The sequence below is a fragment of the Oryctolagus cuniculus genome, chromosome 7, assembly GCF_964237555.1.
Source record: "Oryctolagus cuniculus chromosome 7, mOryCun1.1, whole genome shotgun sequence".
In the NCBI taxonomy this organism is placed as follows: domain Eukaryota; kingdom Metazoa; phylum Chordata; class Mammalia; order Lagomorpha; family Leporidae; genus Oryctolagus; species Oryctolagus cuniculus.
This window is the reverse complement of record NC_091438.1, coordinates 14,180,659-14,201,711: the sequence shown is the minus strand read 5'-3', so window position 1 is coordinate 14,201,711 and position 21,053 is coordinate 14,180,659. Positions and strand designations below refer to the sequence as shown.

Here is a 21,053-nt window from a genome sequence, read left to right as displayed (position 1 = left end):
GATCATTCTGTACATAAACTGCCCACCAATCTGCTCTGGCTTTCTGAGCATAAGCAGCTCCTGTATGCTTGCAGTCAGACATCCCAGGCACAACTGGAGCCTAGAAACGTTCATCCAGGGCACTCTGTTCTGTGAAACAGCAACCACTTTCGACAGAAATGCAGATGGGCATGCCTCACTGGGACCCTGAGTGCAAAAAGCCCGAGGGGAGAGACCAGGAACTTTCAGGCCATGGGGCACTCCTGAGCTGGAGTTCTGTCTGAGAACCTCAATGAGGTGCTGACCCTGCTCAGGGACGAAGCACACCGATGCCTTCCTAGTGGGAGATGTTGTGCAGGGCCTTTAGAAGTTCTTGTTTGCAGACCAGAACTTTTCTACTGATATTTGAAATTCTCTCAACACAATTTGTTACAGAAGAAAAGTTTTAAGTATGAATACCCATAGCAGCCACATCGCTGGCATGTCTGCTGAAAACAAGTGGACTGAGCCTACAGACAAGGGCCAGGCCAAGGAGTGGTCTCTGATTGCAATGCACACAAGGTGGGGTGACCTGGGAGAGTGACCTTGTTGAGCCTCAGGATCCACTCCCCAAGGTGGGGACAGAATCTCCACCAGGAGAGGTCCAGTGAGGGTTGCATGGATCAGGACAGCACAGGGTCTAGCACAGCACAGATGCCCATGAGAGTGGCCTTCACAGCTGGGTGTGGATCGCTGTGTCCTGGGATGACTCTGCACATCTCTGTACCTCTGTACAGAGGAAAAGTGCATGGTCTCACTCACCAAGAAAAGGTGCCTGCTGATCTACAGCACTGGGGGGACAACTGTCATTGCCAATTCTACTGCAGAACATTGAGAAACAGGGAAGGGCATCAGGATTTCATGATTTTCCTATAGAATGATTTGATGAGTGAAGGTGCCTCAAACCCAAAAGATTCATGCTGAGAGAAAGTGTAAAAGTTCACTGAAGCTCAGATTCAAGGAAATTGGACTTTTTCTCTGCCCCTCCCCATGAAGCCATACTCAACAAGAGGCACTCTGCTTGTGATGACATGAGGGACCCCTAGCCTCACTCAGATACTGAATAGATTCCTGTCTTGGTGCAAGATTATGGAGGCTTTGCATGAGAAAAAAATGCCGAGTTTAGACACTGGATTAAAACTACAGACCTCATATGAGCACAAATCAGTGCTGTGAAGCAGAAGATGCAAACCACACCATGGACACAGGTGTGGGACTGGACCGCTGTGGTTAGCACCACGCTGCTTCAGAGAAAACAGAGTCTGCCGACCAAGGATACCCAGTATCAGATAACTAAGGAAACATTGTACAGACTGCCAAAGCTTTAAGCCTGAGAAGTTTGGAGGATGCTGTTTACAATTGCAACTGTTGTTAAAATTAAGAACATCACTGGGCCGGTGCCGTGGCTCAATAGGCTAATCCTCCACCTTGCGGCGCCGGCACACCGGGTTCTAGTCCCGGTCGGGGCGCCGGATTCTGTCCCGGTTGCCCCTCTTCCAGGCCAGCTCTCTGCTATGGCCAGGGAGTGCAGTGGAGGATGGCCCAGGTGCTTGGGCCCTGCACCCCATGGGAGACCAGGAAAAGCACCTGGATCCTGGCTCCTGCCATCGGATCAGCGCGGTGCGCCGGCTGCAGCGGCGGCCATTGGAGGGTGAACCAACGGCAAAAGGAAGACCTTTCTCTCTCTGTCTCTCTCTCTCACTGTCCACTCTGCCTGTCAAAAAAAAAAAAAAAAATTAAGAACATCACAGTGACTTGTTCAAGAAGCCTCTCCAAGAGAGATGGTGGTGGCTCGGTGTTTGCCATCCTGCCTTCCCATCCCCTCCTTCCCTGCCTTGACGTCAAAAGCTGCACCTTGAAAGTGGGCCTGGTGACAGCCAAGGCATTCCCCCATTTGATGACTATGAACAAATCCACCCAAGAGCCACATCCAGACCGAGATAAGTCCCCGGGGCCTGAGTGCACAGTGGTCTGTCTCACCCAACACAGGTGCAGCAACCCAACACTACAGAGGCCACGTGGGAGACCAGTGGAGTGTTCCCGTTCACAATGGAGCACTCACTGTCTACAACAAGAGCAGAGCAGACAGGCTGTTTCTCCAGTGAGGACCAGGTGCTCCTAGAATGGGGCCAGTCAGAAGCTTCCGGAAGAAGTGCAGGAGTCAAACACGTACCATGAGAGTCTTGTGAGACATCTTGATCTTCAATCTCTGGAATCTCCCTGATGAGACTGGAGGGAGGGAAAGGTGGGTGAGAATCATAAAGGGAACAGAAAGCCCCTTTCCAAGCTGTTCCAAAGAGGAGGCTTCCAGAAGTGGCTGGGCTGAGCAAGGGGCCACCCACAACTTTGTCCCTATCTGGGGAAGACTGGCTACTAACGGTGCAGACAGGATGCAATGTCTTCCATTTGAGGAGGGTCCTTGCTGACCACCTGGAGTAGACAAACTGAACGTTAACACAGGGCAGCTTGCATGTGAGGAAAAATGAAGTGCTCATATGAAGCATGTGGCATACAAATAGCCAGGTAAAACAAAAACCCCACTGCCTTCACTGAGAATAGTAAGTATGTGTAGATATATAATATTTACACATGAATCAACTACAGCCAAATATTAAATGTTATTAGATCTATGTGCTTGTAGACTTCTTTATGCTTATTTGTACTGCTTGAAGTCAATGAAAAGTAAACAGGCAAACAGAACTCTCATCTTCTTGGAGAAAGAGTGTTAGGTTTGAGGTGATAGGTGAGTAGCAGAGATATTGAAAGGGCATGGAGACAGAAGCAGAGAGAAACAGAGGATTTCCTCTGTGATGAGGTCATTAGGGACTCAGCCTGGAGAAATGACTCAGTTGGCCCACTAGTACCCATGAGTATTTGGAAAACAAAAACTGGCTTCAACAGATTTATGTAAATTACATGCAGAGTCATTGAATTCCCCTTGTGGGATACTGGAGACTATCACAGCTTTAGCCGTCAGTCTTATTCTCAGTGCTGAGGCACTAGTTTCTGTCGGGTGGTTTCACGTGATTAATGGGGGGCAGAGAAGCTCATGAGAAGAGGAGACCTGTGAGCAGCACCCTGCCCTTCACTGCACGTGAGAGAGGGGCAATGATGGCAAGGAATCCCTGGAGAGGCTCCTTCATGGAGTCAGCCTGCTGCAGGTCACTACGTGGAAAAGGTAGGGAGAAGTGGAAACCCAGACTAGTACCCTAATGATGGCAGACAGCAGTGCTGATGGGGTACCGCTGGGTTGGCTCAATGGATGGGAGATGCACAGTGGCACTGCTCTTCTTCTCTGGACCTGGAGTCTGCCTGTGTCAGCACTAAGCTCACTGCCCAGGGTTCCTAAGACTCACCTGGTGTGTGACAGGGCTTGTGCTTCCTCTTGCACTTCATCATTGTCATGTTCCTTTTCTGCAAAAGAATTCAAATAGGCACAGTCATCTAGGATGATCCCCTCAAAGCCTGTACAATGCGCTGTCCAGCGCCAGCACAGCACACCAGTATCCTCAGTGTCACTGCCGACTCCTCAGATAGGAATTGTCTAGAGGGTGGAGGTCATTTCTGAGGGAACTAGCTTGTTCATTTTTCTTTGACACATGAGGTAAACCTCCCTATTCCTCCAGTCATCACACCAATAATCGCTGACCTGATTCCCTACACAAATGAAACAAATTTTCCCAAGTGTGGGTGCTGTAGCATAGCAGGTAAAGTTGCTGCCTTTAACCCCAGGATCCCATGTGAATGCCGCTTCAAGTCCTGGCTGTTCTACTTCTGATCCAGATCCCTCTAATGCACCTGGGAATGCAGTAGAAGATGGTCCAGTACTTGGGCCCTGCACCCACATAGGAGACCTGAACGAAACTCCTAGTTCCTCCCTGGGTCTCTTCCAGTCAATGCCGTTGTGGCCATGTGGGGAGCAGACCAGAGTATGCAAGAGTTGCCTCTCTCTCTCTCTCTCCCTTTTTCTCTCTCTAATTCTGCCTTTCATAAGGTAAAATAAAATCTAAAATAATATTCTCTGGAGACGCTTGGTTCCTAGTGTGATTCCTTTCCATGAGAGGAAGTGCAGTGCCCATGGTTCTCAAACAAGCTATCTTGGTAATTTGTGGTTTACCATATTTTGTGCATTGAGGATAAGATAAAAGGTGGAACAGGTGAATTTTCAGTTCTAGGTATTAGAGTACATGTGTGCAGCACAAGAGAAAACTTGGCTACTCATGGAATCTCTAAGCACAGGTCTCAGACTTGCAGCCTGGGGACATGTCGCTCCCCATCTTCGTGGAGGAACGACACAGGACCCTGCGCTGTTCTTCTGTCTGCTCGGCCCTCCCCGGGTTTGCTGCTTGTCCTTCCCGGGTTGGCTGCTGGTCCTTCCCGGGTTGGCTACCATCCCTTCCACCTCCGTGGAAGGGCGGTTCCCCCTGCCACATTCCCCACTTCCGTGGGGGAGCGGCACACCGCCGGCCGGCTCTCTCGGGGGCTGCTCAGATGTTCCCCTTAGATGTTCCTCGTGCATGTTGTCTCTCTCCTCCTTTATAGTCCTCTTCCACCAATCCCAACTCTGCTACCCACACGCCGAGTACGCTGCTCTCCTCCAATCAGGAACAGGTCCCACAGTTTATTGGTTGAACTGGAGGCAGCTGTGTAGAAGCTGTTTCCCTTCTCAGCGCCATATTGTGGGAAAGCAGATGCATAGAATAAGTCTTAATTGCAGTAACTTAGTCTAGTCCGAGATGCTCCCCACAGGGACACACTACTAAAGGAATGACAGAATATTCTGTATGTGTGGTAGGTGAAATGATGCCAACTTTGAAGGGACAGACAACGTGGTTGGGTTCAATGAAACAGGGGGAGTATCTTGACTGCAATGGAGACGAGCATGCTGCTGGCTCTGACAGGAAACAATGTCACATGACAGGGATGGGGGATGGCACATGTGATCAACACTGCAGGGGGCAGACGGGTCTGCTTCATTAGGAACGGATGGCAGAGACAAGCATGAGATGTGCTGCTTAGGTTGGTGTGCATCTGTGACATTCTTCTGGCAATGACTGAGCACTGGAATCTGAGTGACAAAGCCACACAAGGAATGGGAGGACAGCAAGGCTGGATGGGCCAACCACACCTGTGCAACAGACTGGTTGAAAAAGAACAGATGCTGAGAACGTCTCAGACCATCCCATGTCCAGGAGCCCTCTCAGTCAGGTGGGAGTGATGAGTGCAAGGATAGTGCGGGCTCCTTGGCAAGCAGAGGGGTTTGTATCACCTCACAGTGGGGGACTCACCATTTGCATCTGGAGCAGAGAGCATGTCCTGCTGCTCCAGGGAGCACCAGCTGCTCCACGTGGAATGGTCAAGCTCAGAAACGACTGGAGAAATCGAGGGAGTGAGGTAGCACTCGTCCAGTGAGTCATCTGGGTCTTCCTGCTCTTGCTCCTCTGGGAGCTCCCTGCTGAGATGGGAGGGCAGAGACACTGAAGACACGCATCACAGGTACAGAAGTGACTTTGTCATCAGACTACAGGTAAAAATATGTGAGGGATTTTCAAAGGGGGAATATAGAGGGAAACAATACAAAAGGGAACGTTAGGAACAGAGCCATTTCATCATTGGCTGAATGTTTCAACTGGCTGTAGTCACCAGTTTCTCCAGCATTTCGATTCCCTAGTAGTCCATGCTACAGTGTCTGCTCTGCCTCCGAGTTACCTGGAAGTGTATGTGACAACTTGCTCTTGTACCTCCACTTCATGATATTGATTTTCTGCAAACAAATTCAGAGAGAATGACCAGGTTAAGCAGGTTTTGGGTCAGATATTGGTATCCAATGGCCACTACTACCAAGAGGACAGATTGTGAGAACAGGAGACTGTGACAGAAATCCTCCAGGAGGACTAAGTCAACATCAGGAGATGGGCTTGGTGAGCCATCCTGGGCAAGGGGTCAAATCTCCCTGTTCACAGTTGGATCACCATCTCAATAGCCTCTGTCCAGAACCCTTAGAAACTGCCTGCAATGGTCCTCAGGGATTCTAAGCTCACAGCCCAAGAACTTCCTAGGAGGCAAACTGCAGTCATCAGGCTGCTCTCATTAAAGGACCCAGGTTGCTGACTGTGGAGAGGAGGTAGAACACTGGGAGAGAGCTATGCATGGAGTCTGCATTTCCTGGAATTGAAACCTGTTTGATGCCACACAGAATCTTGGCTATTCTAAGAGTTGCTCATGAATAATCTCCCTCTTGTCTATGGGAACAATACAAGCAATTCAAGAGCTCTCTCCCCAGGCCCTTTAGGATTTATGTATCTAAAATCTAGGAGTGTTGCTATAGTACTGACTCATCCTATCACACTGATCATGGTGAATAAGTGTAGAGGAGTTTCTATAGAAGGCTGAATGAACTCTATAACACCTCATATAAATAAATCTATGCAGTTATAGAGAAACATTGAACACTGATTTTGTAGGGAAATTGCTGGATTCAGCTATGTTTTTTGAACTGTACAGGAAGTACAGTATAAAAGACTTTGTGTCCTGGTTTTGAGATGATTGCATAGCTAAGATAAGCTGTCTTAAAGGAGATAGAGACTAGGGATGGAAGTAGGGAAACTAGGATCACAACTTGGCCCACACATGGGAAGTGTTACCCAAAGCCTGCATGGGGATAGAACTCCAGGGATACAGTAGCAGAACAGAATGATATCACGGCAGGTGACAGCAGGCATTATTTCTAAGTTAGAGTGTCTGAAAGGCACTTCCTACACAGGGCCTCTGTATGTTCCCTTAGGCTAGGGTGCAGTGAGACAAACTGCATCTGAGGGGAGGGAAGCTCCTTGACTCTCCTGATGTCTATGTTCAGTGCCACAACCTGGACCCTGACTGAAACCAACTTGCGTCTGCAGGGCCTGTGCTCAAAAGCAACCCTCCACCTGAGAGTCATTGTGTACAAAGAATGGAGAGGCTACCTGGGAGAACGGTGACAGGTTCTTCTTTCTTGTGTGAACAAGCGTGTTCCCCATCTACACCTAGCACATCGTGGGTGTCCTCAGCATCACGAGACAGTTGCACAGTGCCCTCAGGCAGGCAGGAGTCACTCGGCAGGTGGTCAACAGCACCAGTGATAGATGTTTCCTGCTGTGAACTTTGTGGGGTTTCCATTTCATCCACTTCCAAGAGCTCCCTGAGAAGCCAGGTGGGATAAGGATGACAGAGATTAAACCAAGAAGGAAGAGACACCAGGGAGTTGGCTGGTTTGGATGGGGTGCATAAGGGATCAGTCACAGACAGCATAGAGGTGGTTCCCTCCACTCTGGACACTGTGTGGCTGCCTAGGGGGAGAGGGCCTGGGAAGAGATCAGCCTCTGCTCATCACACTCAATACACAGCAGCTAATGAGGAAGCAGCCTCCACTGTCGCTGCATGGCACAGTCACAGCACAAGCACACATTGACAGCCACGCGGGCTGACACCCTGTGCTCAGGTTGGGTTGTTGCAGTGTCCTGCAGCCATGTGATCAAGGTCCCAGGGGCTTGGCAGATTCTAGAGATGTGCTACCTTCTGGGCCTTCTCTTAACCATGTCACAGGACAGCAAACATGGTTTTGTAGAGGTGCTTTTCTGCAGTTGAACCTGGCTGGATTCTTCCTAACTGCTCCCTTTGCCCATTGATTCTTTGCTAGTTTTCTCTGATGAGAACTTCAGCTAACTCTGTAGAAAGCAGATTCGCATCTTCCTCCCTTTTCCAGAAAGCAGAGAACAGAGGTTCCCTTTGTGTGCAGGCAACACCTAAGGCTGTGAGTTCATGATGGATCCTATCAGCAACTAGGACTAGGACAACAGACAACTACTTTAACAGGTGGATTTCCTAGTTGGCAAGGAAGGACTCAACACAATCTGCAGCTGTGTTTCTGCATGCATCTCAACTCCATGACTTCTCGGCCCCTTTTCTGTTCCTTAGGAGACCCTGCGCATCCTTCACCCATTTGTTGCCAGCTCCTAATCATTCACTATTACCTGTCAGCAACAGGTCCTTGTGCTGGTGTTTCCTCCTCTTCAATATTTTCTGTAAACAAATTCAGAAATGTCCAATCAGATATTATAACCCCCCACCCCACTACAATCAAGGTGGCCTCTGTGTGCATATGAATATCTACACATGTGCCAATAGCGTGTTTAGAGAAACACCTTGCCATTCTCTTGTGGTCCACCAGGCTTTGTGTCTCTGCACTTGGAGATCAGAACCATGGCAGATTCTGCCTGAAACTAGGCCAACATCCTTTGCTCCCATATCACTAGAAGTTTCTCAAGCTTCCCTGGGACTTCTGCCTGTTATCCCTCATCCTGCCACTAGTGGGAGTCCAAGGCATGGGTTCTATGTTCCCATGGGTCTCACAGAGAACCTCCATCTGTCATGAAGAAGCAAAGAACCCGACTTCCATCCCTCCCTCACAAGCCCTCCACGTTTTCTCTGCTGTATCATTAAAGGAAATTCTCTCTGTGTTATGAGTTCCCTTCTCAACAGCTTTCCTCACGGAAGTTCTACTAACTCTAGTGCCTGGTCTGGCACTCCCAGGGAGAGGAGGGCCTTTGTCCTATTGGGAAACATACAAAAAACAGCTCCCACCTTTGATGGTTACATCTGCTCTGCCCCAGATTTTTGGTCCATCTAGTGAATGAGGAGAGAGAAATCTTGGATGGAGAAAGCAATCAGCTGTCTACCATTTGAAAACCACACTGATCACAGAGCTGGAGGCTTCCATTCAACTTAGCTCAGTGACTTTGTTCAGCCTAACAGCGGCCTCACTTCACAAGGTCTTTCTGGTCTTGATATGAGGATGGACTCTGCCTCTTGCCCCAAAGGCCAACCACAATCAGGAAGGGAGGAGAGCTTTGGGATACTGCAAACTTGAAAGACTTCTCTGCCCCTATCTGTTTTTCCCAAGCAGAGCTGACCTTGTCATGGCACACATGTTCAGTACCAAGAAGAGCTGAGGCAAATGCCCATGGCAGAGGGATGAATGCATCTGAACCCCTGAGGCTTCTCACATGACAGCCTGTGCCCAGCTTACCTGCTCCAAGCAGGTCCTCAAGGCTCGCTGACAGCCGGACAGCCTCAGTGAGCAGTCGTCGGAAGCCCTGCCCCGTACAGGTCTCAGGGTCATGCACGGTGAGCACGTCCTTCAGGTACTGCTGCAGGATGTGGGCTAGATTTCTCCCCCTTTGGACCTTTGGACGTAACTGGGAAAGTTCTTGGTCCTGATCTTCAAGGATGCCACGGCAATGCCTAAGGTGCAAGCGTGGAGAAAGTTCTAGATGGGAAGGGATGAGTGTTAGATTCTCTGTGTTTCCACAGATTTTCATAACAATGCCTTATAGAGCCCTCCACCAGCATCACCACTCAGGTTTGGAGAAATACTTGTGCCAGGAAAAGCAAAGGGCAACACAAGGCCTTGCTCCCAGTTTTAGAGAAAGATCTTGTCACAATTCCTGAGATTCCATTCAGGTCATGTTCTATCAAGAGTGCAAGGATTCTTCCTTCCTCGCCTTCATAAAGGTGCTAATTCATTTCCTCCTTCCAGCCACAGGCATTTCCATGTAGGAAGACACACAGTGTACAGTGCAGTGACTGGGAATCATGGTGCACACAGGGGTTACATGGCAAGAAACAAGAATGAAGATCTGGCAGGGCCAAGCTGAGCATCAGTCTTCTATATCAGGAGGTGATGGTGACTAAGGGTAAATGAGGATTGATTGCAAGATGACCAAACAGAGGAGCCCAGCATCCCCTGCTCCTTCGAGAAGACCCAATGCAGCTCCATCTCGAGGTGAGTGCCCACAGAAAAACACCTCCACACTAAGGGAACCATGAGAATACGGGAGGAAGAGAGAACAGGCATAGTGCCACTGACAGAGGACCAAAGCTAACTGGTGACTGGATTCCCAGAAACACAGCCACAGGGATTTCCTGTTGCAGAAGAGAGAGTAAACAGGAGGGCCCCATGGGAGCCCATCCACCTGGACACCTTACTTACAGACTCTCCGCACTTGCAGCTCTGAATTCAGATTCCTCTGCTCCCTCCTTGTTTCATAACATCTGAGACATGGGGCTTTGCTGTAACTCTCTGCCCTTGTTTGGCACAGGCTGGCTCAGTTTTTGATTTGGGCTGCCCACTAGTGACACACATCCCCACCTGCCTGCCCTACACAGAGAGCCTTACCTGAACAGCTCAGCAGACCTGGGCTGCTTTGGCAGGGGCCTCCCCGTGTAGCTTCTTGGTCAACATGGACTCCATGATGTCTTTTTTTATTATTATTATCTATGCATACCATTTCATTTGGGAAATAAACAGTAATTGAAGAGGGAAAAATGTATTTTCATTTTAATTTCTCCTGAAGGGAGAATTTTTTCAAAGTCCCTATTCACTTTTACTTTCATTGTAAAATTGATTTTTAACATTTCTTTTAAAAAATTTATTCATTCATTTATTTTAAGGAATATACATTTCATGAGACAACTTTAGGAATATAGTTATTCTTCTCCCCATACCCAGGGTACCACCCACACTCCCAGCCCAGCTCCTCTTCCCTCTCTACTTCTCAATCTCATTCTCCTTTAAGATGCATTTTCAATGAACTTTGTACACAGAAGACCAACTCTATATTAAGTAACAATTTCAACAATGCGCACACACACCCACACAAGAATAAAAACTGTTTGAGAAATGTTTCACTGTAACTCTCTCTTAATACAACTCATTGAGAACAGAGGTCCTGCATGGGGAGTCAGTGCACAGTGACTCCTGCTGTTAATTGAACAATTAGCACTCCTCTGTATGTTGTCAGTGACCACACAAGGCTCATGACATGAGCTGACTAGGCTATGGAAGCATTTTGAAAACTCTGTCTGTATTTAGACAAGGCCATCAGCAAAGTGGAAGTTCTCTCCTCCCTTAGAGAAAAGTGCATCCTCCTTTGATGGCCACTTCTGTCTGGGGTCCCACAGTGATCCTACATGGAGAACATTGTTTGCCACAGTGCCTTGGTTTTCCATGCCTGAGATGCCTCAGTTCTCCCTTCTGAGCTGCCCCACCAGAGACACCCACACACCTTCCCACCTATCTGCCCCACACAGAGACCCTTACCTGAGCAGCTCTGGGACCGTGGGCTTCTCTGCCAGCGGCTCCTCCAAGTGGAGCTTTTTGGTCAGTATGGACTCAATGATGTTTTTAAACTTCTCACAATCTGGGGAAAGACAGACACGCAGAAATCAGGGAGGTGCTTTTGTAGTCAGTGCCTGCTGAAGACCAAAAGAACTCCAGGGCCAGGCTCCAGATTGAGAGTTTCACATCTGTATTTCATCACCTCACTACATAGCATCTGAAATTTCCTATTTTTAAAAGATTTATTTATTTATTTGAATGGCAGAGTTACAGAGAGACATAGGCAGAGAGAGAGAGAGAGAGAGAGAGAGACTCCATCAGCTGGTTCACTCCCCAAATGGCTGCAAGGTTGGAGCTGTGCCAGTCTGAAGCCAGGAGCCAAGAGCTGTTTCTAGGTCTCCCATGTGGATGCAGGGGCCTAGCCACATTGGTTATCTTCTACTGTTTTTTAGGCCATAGCAGAGAGCTGGATTGGTAGTGGACCAGCCAGAATTGAACTAGTACCCATATAGGATGCCAGTACTGCAGGCAGTGGCTTTACCTGCTGAACCACAGCACTGACCCTGCTATTTCCCAATAAAATGGGAAAAAAGGACTTCAAAGATACAGAAGATGACTTGACAATGTGATTCCACTGGTGTTTACAGAATCAGAGTTCCCAGCCCCTGAGCTCAGACTGAATCATGAGCCACTGGACTCAGCAAGTCTTGCAGCCTCTCAGGTCAAACAGGAACCTGGGGCATGAAGTCGTCACCTTTTGTATGTTTGGGAGCTTGATAAGGGTATAGGACTGTTTCCTTGCATTGGGAAAGATTTCAAGTGTTTGTTATTTCAGACTTAAGGGACCATCTTTCATGGAACTGTGTAGAGTACAATGTATAACAAAGTAAGGCCCTGAGGCAATATGGCCCAATAAAAAGTATAGTTCCTGCTAAATTAGAAACAGCACAATAAGGGCCTCATGGATTCTGTTGATCTTGAGCGATGAATCATACTTGGAGTTGTATAGGAAAGAAGGAGCACATTTTATTGTGACAATCTACAGAGGCACCCAGATAGAACCTATGAATGGGAGAGAAATCAAAGTTACAGAGAAGGTGGGCAATGGGGGCACCCAGGCGAGTGGCCCTGATTCCCCCCCTACACCCTGTGCTCCCACTCCCAGGTCTCAGGCAGCATCTTCCTCTTCTGGAAGAAGAACTTGTGCTCCAGGAGCAGGACTTTTCTCCCAGTGGGGAGGCTGTGTTGTGAGGGTGTTCCCATGGATACCAGAGTTCCAGTGCACAGGAGACTCTCTGTCTCTCTGGAAGCCCATCCTGCTCACTCTGAACACATGTCCACTTCTGGACCTAGGACAGTGCTTTGCCAATGGGAAGTCAACAGAAGCTTGAATTGAGTTAGCCCCAGAAATGAGGCCCACAGTGATGGTATAAGGCTGCAGGAGCTGACACAGACAGGATGATCATAAACATGCACTCAATATGGTGGAGCCTGACCCTGAGGACAACAGGCAGCTCTATGCCTCATCAGGACTCCATGACAGATTCAGCACTCCTGTCACCCTACACCTCACTGCTACCTTGGAAAACTTGCGAACCCTGTGTGTCAGCTTGGGAGTGTGGTCAGGAGGAAATTAAGGTCAGCAAATAGAAGACAAAAATCACGTAGTGAGGGAAACCATTTAGTTCCTCAGGAGAAGATACAGGACAATCAGCACTGTGGTGAAATGACCCGAGAGAACTTACTGTATTTTTTCAGCTCCATGGCCAGGGCAAAGTTTGTAGCCTCAGCTATGAGAAACTTCTCCTGGAGCTCCCAGCAGTCCTGTTGGCTCTTTGCCAGCTGGGATCGCAATTGCTGGCATTCGAGGTCATTCAGTTCTGCCTTGGGATCTGATGCAGAGCTGTGGGATCCTGCCATGCTGATGGTGTGTCACAGCAGGACAACAGGGACTGGGGAGAGGAAACCCAAACACAGGCGAGGGTCAAACAAATGACATCCAAGAGTTTCAGGTAGGCTTGAGGGGTGACAATAACTGTCCAGCTTCACTTACTGATGTGAAACTCCTGATCCACAGCCCGACAACACTGGGAAGTTCTTCACTGGACAAACAAGGATAAAACTGCCAAAGCCTAGATTGAAGGCACTGCCTGTAGCTCAGTCTCTGCTAGGACTGGCTGTTGTGTGGCAGCTAACGGTCTGCCGTTGCCATCGCAGAATTAGAAGGTGGAGCATGTCATGGAATCTTTGGAACTCTGCCTTCCAGGGGCCTAAGCTAGGTTGAGGCACAAGACCCCCACTGCTGGGGACAACCTACCCATCTGCCAGTCTCATAGTTATAGATCCTGCACTGATACCACAGACCGTGTCCCCAAATCACCTAAGCATGTATCGCTTGTATAGTCATGTATGTGTATGAAAATACCAAGACAGAAAATGTGTCCCAACAAGCCTTCCTTTCTCAGGGCTGTTAGGAAGTCACCCCACCTGCTGTTTAAAGAAATCTCAAGGCTTTTCTAACTGTTTGAAATGGTGAATTTTAAGCTTCCCTGATAAATGGGCCATTTTATTTTCTTAGAAAGGAATTTTGAGAGCTCTTTTGGTACTCTGAAAAGAATTGTTATATCAGGTATGCAATTTCAAAATGTTTTCTCCCTATGTTGGCCTGTGTATTCATTTTCTTATCAATGACTTTGAACAGGAAATTTGAACATATTGGGACATTTATGAATTTATTCTTTTATTACGTACAGTTTGGGTATCTTACCTAAAAGATGTAGTAAATTCAAGTTGAAAATACTTTGTACTATTTTTTCTTCTAAGAGGTTGAAATTGGCACAAGCATTTGGCACAGCAGTTAAGATGCCACCTGGGATGCCCACACCTGAATCAGAGTGCCTGGGTGTCGCTCCCCCTCTTCACGGAGGAACGACACTAGACCCTGTGCTGTTCTTTTGTCTGCTCGGCCCTTCCCAGGTTTGCTGCTGGTTCTTCCCGGGTTGGCTACCGACCCTCCACCTCCGTGGAGGGGTGGTTCCCCCTGCCACTTTCCCCACTTCCTCGGGGGAGCGGCACACTGCCGGCCGGCTCTCTCAGGGGCTGCTCAGATGTTATCCGGATGTTCCCTTTAGATGTTCCCTGGTGCATGTTGTCTCTCTCCTCCTTTATAGTCCTCTTCCACCAATCCCAACTCTGCTGCCCACACGCCAAGCACGCTGCTCTCCTCCAATCAGGAGCAGGATCAGCTCTTGCAGGATGTCAAACTGATGAGGCAGCTGCGTAGAGGTTGTTTGGTCTCTTTCTCTCAGCGCCATATTGTGGGAGAGCAGATGCATAGAATAAGTCTTAATTCCAGTAACTTAGTCTAGTCCGAGTTGCTCCCCACACCTGGGACCGAGTCCTTGCTTTGCTCTCCCCTCCAGCTTCCTGGAAGTACACACACGGTGAGGCAGCAGTGACGGCTCCAGTACTTGTGTCACTGCAGTCTATGTGGGAGATCCTGATGGATGCAGTCCAAGTTTCAGCCTGGCCAGGCCCAGGTTAGCTCAGGCCTCCTAGGTGCACACCAGTCAATAGGAGATCTCTTTTCTCTGTCCTTTTGCCCTTTGGATGAAACAAGTAATTTATAAGATGAAACATTTTATGAAAATGAAAATGTTTTTTGTTTAATTATAATTATTTGAGATGTAGAGATCCATATGTAGAGAGACATACACACATACACAACCAAGGCTATGTGTACCATCACTGTATCATTCCCCAAATGCATGCAACAGTCAGACTTGGCTAGGGTGACATTTTTTGTCCAGAACTCCAATTTATTCTGCCAATGTGTGGGAAGAACCTAATCCTTTTTATTTTTTTTATTTTTTTAACAGGCTGAGTTAGACAGAGAGAGAGAGAGAGAGGGAGGGAGAAAAGTCTTCCTTTTTCTGTTGGTTCACCCCCCCAGGTGGCTGCTATGGCCAGCACATTGAAGTCAGTGTGCTACGCTGATCCAAAGCCAGGAGCCAGGTGATTCTTCCTGGTCTCCCATGCGGGTGCAGGGCACAAGCATTTGAACCATCCTCCACTGCACTCCCGGGCCACAGCAGAGAGCTGGACTGGAAGAGGAGCAACCAGGACAGAAATGGTGCCCCAACCAGGACTAGAACCCTGGGTGCCGGTGCCGCAGGCAGAGGGTTAGCCTAGTGAGCCACAGCACTGGCCTGCCTTTTAATAATATATTTATATATAATTATTCAACTATTTATATAATGATGACATACTTATTTTGAGGAATATGTGTGTTACATATTTGAAGGAGTTTTTTTAAATTAACTTCTTTATTTAATGTTGTATGTATATCATAAATGCAACATTAAGAACATAGTCCTTCTTCCCACCTACCTACCCTCCCACCTATTCTCCCCCTCTTCCTCCTCCAACTCTCCTGTTTAGTCTGAGAAAGAAAAAAAGACAGAATGGAATAAGAAAACTAAGAGAACTGTTACTCAGCAGCCTAGCAAAGGGCTGTCCAAGGTTACTGCTTCTCAAAGGGGATTTCACTTTTTGCCCCCTTCTGCTATTCCCTTCCTTCTTCCTGCCTCTTTCCTTTTAGAAACTTAATTGTCTTCAAAGAAGAACCTATGGATGATACATCTGCTGTGAGCTCTTAGACAGAACTATAACCTATGAGACATAAGAATATCCTCCATTTAATGCACTAAAAGGAAGTGATTCTGGAGAACAGTTCTACTATTAGGTCCCTTGATGCAGCTTTGAGGACAGAGGGCAGTGCACAGTGGCTCTCACTGTGTCTTTAACAAATCACACTCTTATGTCTGACCTCAGTGCTCACCCAGGGCACTTGACATGAGCTGCCTCGGCTACAGAAGCCTTCTGGATCCACCTAGGTCGACAAGGCCATGAGCAAAGAGGAAGCTCTCTCCTCCCTTCAGGGAATGTGCATCCTTCATAGTGGCCACTTCTTTCCACTTCATTCTCACCCACAGGTGTCCTATGTGTAGGGCATTTTTTGCCAAAGGGTCTTAGATTTCCATGCCTGAAATGCTCTCTTGGGCTTTCCAGCCAGACTGGAATGACTTATGGGGATATTCTGAGTTCACAGTGCTACTCATTTGATGAGTCTGCTGCATGACCACTTTTCTTATTACAGCCTTCACTTTTGAATTCTATTATTGTTTCCATTTATTTATTTATTTTTTATTTACAAACACTTTGTCCTATTTATATGATCACTTTAACACTTGATCCTGTCGATATGTTCTCTTTACCACTGAATCCTATGCATTTACTCTATAACACTGAAGCCGCTCTTTTTATCAGGCAGCTTAAGGGATTTTAAGGTCCTATGGCAAGTTGTTAAACTGTACCCTTAGAACTAAGAGATCTAATACTTGTTCCATCATATGCTGCCTCCTAGGGTGCACATTAGCAGGAATCTGGACAGGAAACCCTTTGGTGACTCAAACCCCGCCACTCAAATATAGGATGTGAACATTGCAAAAGCCACTTAACTGCTGAATGAAATGCCAGTGCCAAAAGCTGCAAATTTTAAGGTTTCCATTTGAGTGGATGATCATAACTGGGATTTTTTTGAAATTTTAAAATCTGATGCCTAAATAGATGTAGGAGTCGCCACTGTGGCATAGTGGGTTAAGCCACCACTTGAGACACTGGCCTCCTCTATGAGTGTTGGTGGAGTCCCAGTGGCTCCACTTTCAGCTGATCCTGCTCCCTGTTGATGTGCCAGGGAAAACAGTGGAAGACGGCTCAAGTTCTTGGGCCCTTGAGCTCCTGTGAAGATGTGTATTCAGTTCCAGATTTGAGAGGAAACACAGAGGAGGGACTAGGTCAGCTCTCAGCCTCAGTTCCCAGGGCACGTGTGGTTCCCCAGGGACTCAGAGGAACCTAAGCAGCAGGACCTCAGAGAGGAACAATACACACTTTACCTCACTGATGAGGAACCTGGGGTCCATAGAGACTAAGAGGTTGTCTCAGCACCACAGCACCTGATGGTAGGAGGGCCGCCCCATGAGCTTTGACCTCCAACTTCCCTGTCCTGAGCATGGCTCTTGTCTTCCAAGAATGCATTGTTGGGTTTTGTGGACTTCGGATAAAGCACTGCTATTTCTGCTGCTAAAAACAAACAAAAGTATGAGGGTCATTCCTTGGACACAGCTTTTCCCACATTTCTATTGTCCCATTATGTATTCTCTGTCTGTTTTCAATCACTGGGTGATAGAATGGGAGCAGAGAACACACAAGGTGAGTGAGTATTTAACACAGCCCTGCCTGTCCTGTGTGGTCCCTTACCTCTGGGATTCTCCCTCAAGCTTTCTCCTCGGCTGCAATGCTGGAGAGTGTCAGACCTCATGGAGGTCATTTCTGTGTGGAGATCCATGTTCTTACTTTTATCTCCTGGAGCCAGACAGCATAGAGATTCATTCTGGACCTCTGTGGACCCAGCTTTTTTGCTAGGCAATGCTGCTAGTTGCAAAGATAAAAAATTAAAAACCACAATGACCAACAGAAATCAGGTCAATAAAGATTTTCCTGAGGTGCCTGAGATCGTGAGAACAGCCCCTGGTAGAAAGTGGTCAGAGCCAAGCATGGGGCATTGGCAGACTGACTCAGGTAAGGTGTATGTGCAAAACAACCAAGAGAAGGCTGCTGACACCAGGAAGAGGACACACATCAGAGGAGTGTGAGAAGAAAGGATGGTTACTGGATCAAATGACGATGGAAGTATCACAGGCTGAGACCCAGAGGCAAGGCCCCACGTCACAGAGGATTAGTCCTCGGCCTTGAAACCTATCCCAGGAAGTCCAGTTGGATTTGCCCATCTCAACTTGAAAACTTGGAATCATGACTTCCTTGTAGGCTCCATTTTTGCCCTTGCTGAATTAGAGTCACTGTCATTATCACCCTATGTCCCCTGCACACTGGGGACAGATAAGCAGTGTGTTTAATGTCAGAGTAGCACAGATGGAAGGGAATCATACAAAGCATCTACACTTAACAAATGCCTTCAACACCTCATTTACATCTCACTTTCCTGATCCAGGGAAAGTCCAAATTTCCAAATTTGAGGCATCTACCTGACATGTGAAGCTTTTTCCATTCCTTATATGTTCTGGATTATTAATTCTTTATTAGCTACACAGTTTGGAATTCCAAAATCAATGATCTTATTATATACTCACAACCATCTTGATGAGAATTGATAAGTGCTATCCAATTCTATACAGATACAAAAACTTAATTACCTTGTGATAAGTTCAACCAGGATGTGAAAGTCCTCCTCAATGAAAATTCAAACACCTTGAATCTAATGAAAGAAAATGAAGCAGACACAAAATTATGGAATTCCTGCATATGTTCTTGATTTAGAAGAATTAATATTATTAAAATATCAAAACTACCCAAAACAATTTAGAGATTCACTGTAGTCCCCATCAAAATACTGATGACATCCTCACAGAATTAGAAAAAAATCTTAAAATTCTTATGAAAACACAAAAGGCTCTGAATACTCAAAATAGTCTTAACACAATGAAGCCAAACCTGAAGGCACCACAGTTCAAAATTAAAGATATGCCACAAGGCTACTGAGACCAAAACAGTATGGTACCAACATAACAATAGACACATAGGACAATGGAACAAAAGGGAACCCCTAGAAATTCATGTAGCTACATCCCACTTACTTTTGACAAAGGTGTGAAAAACACTCCCTGGAGAAATACACATCTATTTTAATGGGACTGGGAAAATTGGATTTTAATTTACAAAAATCGACTGAAAATGGATCCAAGATCTAAATGTAAGATCTGAAACTATGAAACTAACAGGGGAAAACATGGCACAAGTGCTCTAAGAAATGGGCAGAGTCAACACAGTTTTTGGGCTAAGACCAAAAGAACATGGATAGCAAAATAAATTGGAAAAATCGGATGTTATCAAACCAAGAAGTTTCTGCACAGGTAGAAACACTTTTACTGGTTGGGTAAGCGTATCTGATGCTGTGACATCCAAGGAACTGAGGAATTCTCATTTGTTATTCAGGGACATCATTTGGCCATTTGGAGAATATGCTTCCCCCATGAGTCACTTTGGTACTAAGATCTATCATTTATATTCAGTCAGTTTGATCCCTGGGTGACACAGCAGGACTGAAGAACACTGAAAGGATCAAGTAGTGATCCCAGTCAGACACAGAATGAGTTTCTCTGATCACCTCTAGACCATCAGGCTCCTATGCCAGAAAAGGGTCTTCCTGAGACAGGAGCACTGTCTGCCTTGTGCAGTGCCTGTCCCAGAGCCTCTGCAAGTGACTCAGAGTAAGGAGTCACTGCCACCATCAAGACGCATGACAGAAAACCCACTGGAAAAAGAACATAGGGTACTCACAAGAAAATGATGAAATTTTTAAAAATAAAGCTCTAAGCCATCCCTTATCCATAATAACTGTGAATGTCAACAGACAACATTACCCAGTTACAAGATACAGACAGGATGACTGGATGAAAACCAAGACCCAACCACAAGTCGCCTACAAGAAACACACCAGTAAAGACAGAGACTGAAAGGGTAAGGATGGGAAAAGATGCTTCATGCTAATGGATATCAGATGTGAGCAAGAGTACCTATGGTTGGATCAGATAAAATAGGTTTGATGATAAAAACTGGAACAAGAGATGATGGTTGCTATATGAGTATCAAGGGTTTGATTCAACAAGAGTATGTGACAATGGTAAGTACATATGCACCTATTGCTGCAGCACCCTAATTTTAAAACAAAATTATTCCATCTAAAGGACACATGAATTCTAATGCAGTAATAGTGGGGGACTTCAACACTCACCTTTCATCAACAGAAAGAGATCACCTGGAAAAAAAAATTAACAAACATCAGAGAGAAGCTACTACAGACCAAATGGCCATAACAGATGACTACAGAATATTTCACTCCACAGCTGCAGAATATACATTCTTTTCATCTGCACATGGGACATTCATTAAGACAGATCCATAAAGCAAATCTTACAAATTCAAAAAAATTATAATGTATGCTATAATAGTAGAAATCAACAACAAAAGAACCTCCAAAGATATACAAATACATAAAGGCTGGATAAGAAATCAAGAGGGAAATTTAAAAATTCCCTGAAACCAATTAAAATGGAAGCACAACACACTGAATCTGATGGGAAATTCTAAAAGTAGTATGCAGAGGAAAGGTTATGGGATTAAGTTCCTACATCAAATAATTAGAAAGACTTCCAATAACCTATTGAAGTATCTCAAAATCCTAGTAAAACAGGAGCAGACCAATCCCGAGGTCAGTGGGAAGAAAGAATAAGGAAGCAAGCAGAGAGAAAGGAAAGAGCAACAGAGAAACGAGGGCCTCAGACACAAAATCCAGAACACTGCAGGAACCCAACATGCAGTGGCGTCCACCATGCAAGACTCGTGTGCTCGCATTGCTGTAGTCTGATTATCTCAGAGCAGAGCAGTCATCAAATACAAGAGAACACAGACCATCCCATTGATCGCAGCCTTTCCAGGCCTATTGAGTGTAATCTGAGTTGATAAAATCTCACAACAAAGAGTTAAGTGCTGATAAAAGTTAACAGAAGGTAACAGGGGCTGTCTAGTTTCTGCAAGGGGGTATAGAAAAGAACATTCCCATCAGTGGCTGTGAATGTGAATGGGAAAATCTTCTTGCCAGGAAATGGGGCCAGAACAGCACCATCAGGAATGTACCAGAACTTTGATCTTGCAAGTCCCTTTACAGGATACGACCTGGAGAAGTACCTTCACAATTAATAACGGACATACCAAATATATGTAGATGATGCCCCTTGAGACATTA

At 46.5% G+C, this 21,053-nt stretch overlaps 1 protein-coding gene and 1 long non-coding RNA gene across 5 annotated transcripts; both read right to left on the bottom strand.

Annotated features, from left to right (window-relative positions):
* Positions 1 to 2,127: 2,127 nt before the first annotated feature.
* On the bottom strand, positions 2,128 to 14,086 carry LOC138843091 (neuroblastoma breakpoint family member 6-like). Of its 4 annotated transcripts, none has more exons than XM_070077245.1 (9): positions 13,941 to 14,086; positions 12,919 to 13,125; positions 11,156 to 11,255; positions 9,083 to 9,297; positions 8,028 to 8,076; positions 6,981 to 7,195; positions 5,728 to 5,782; positions 5,307 to 5,473; positions 2,128 to 3,432 (listed from the first exon to the last, which is right to left on the bottom strand). In XM_070077245.1, the coding sequence occupies exons 2-9, from the start codon at positions 13,091 to 13,093 to the stop codon at positions 3,371 to 3,373; spliced, it is 1,038 nt and encodes a 345-aa protein (XP_069933346.1). In that variant the 5' UTR covers positions 13,094 to 13,125; positions 13,941 to 14,086; the 3' UTR covers positions 2,128 to 3,370. The 4 variants fall into 4 exon arrangements, with proteins under 4 accessions (XP_069933346.1, XP_069933345.1, XP_069933347.1 ...); XM_070077244.1 differs by lacking the exon at positions 13,941 to 14,086 and adding an exon at positions 13,227 to 13,558; XM_070077246.1 differs by lacking the exon at positions 13,941 to 14,086 and having other exon boundaries at positions 5,307 to 5,470; positions 12,919 to 13,560.
* A 73-nt stretch (positions 14,087 to 14,159) lies between these two features.
* LOC138850477 (uncharacterized) lies at positions 14,160 to 18,564 on the bottom strand. The gene is made up of 3 exons (XR_011390283.1): positions 17,492 to 18,564; positions 17,128 to 17,314; positions 14,160 to 14,776 (listed from the first exon to the last, which is right to left on the bottom strand). It is a non-coding gene; the product is annotated as an uncharacterized lncRNA (long non-coding RNA).
* Between the last annotated feature and the right edge of the window lie 2,489 nt (positions 18,565 to 21,053).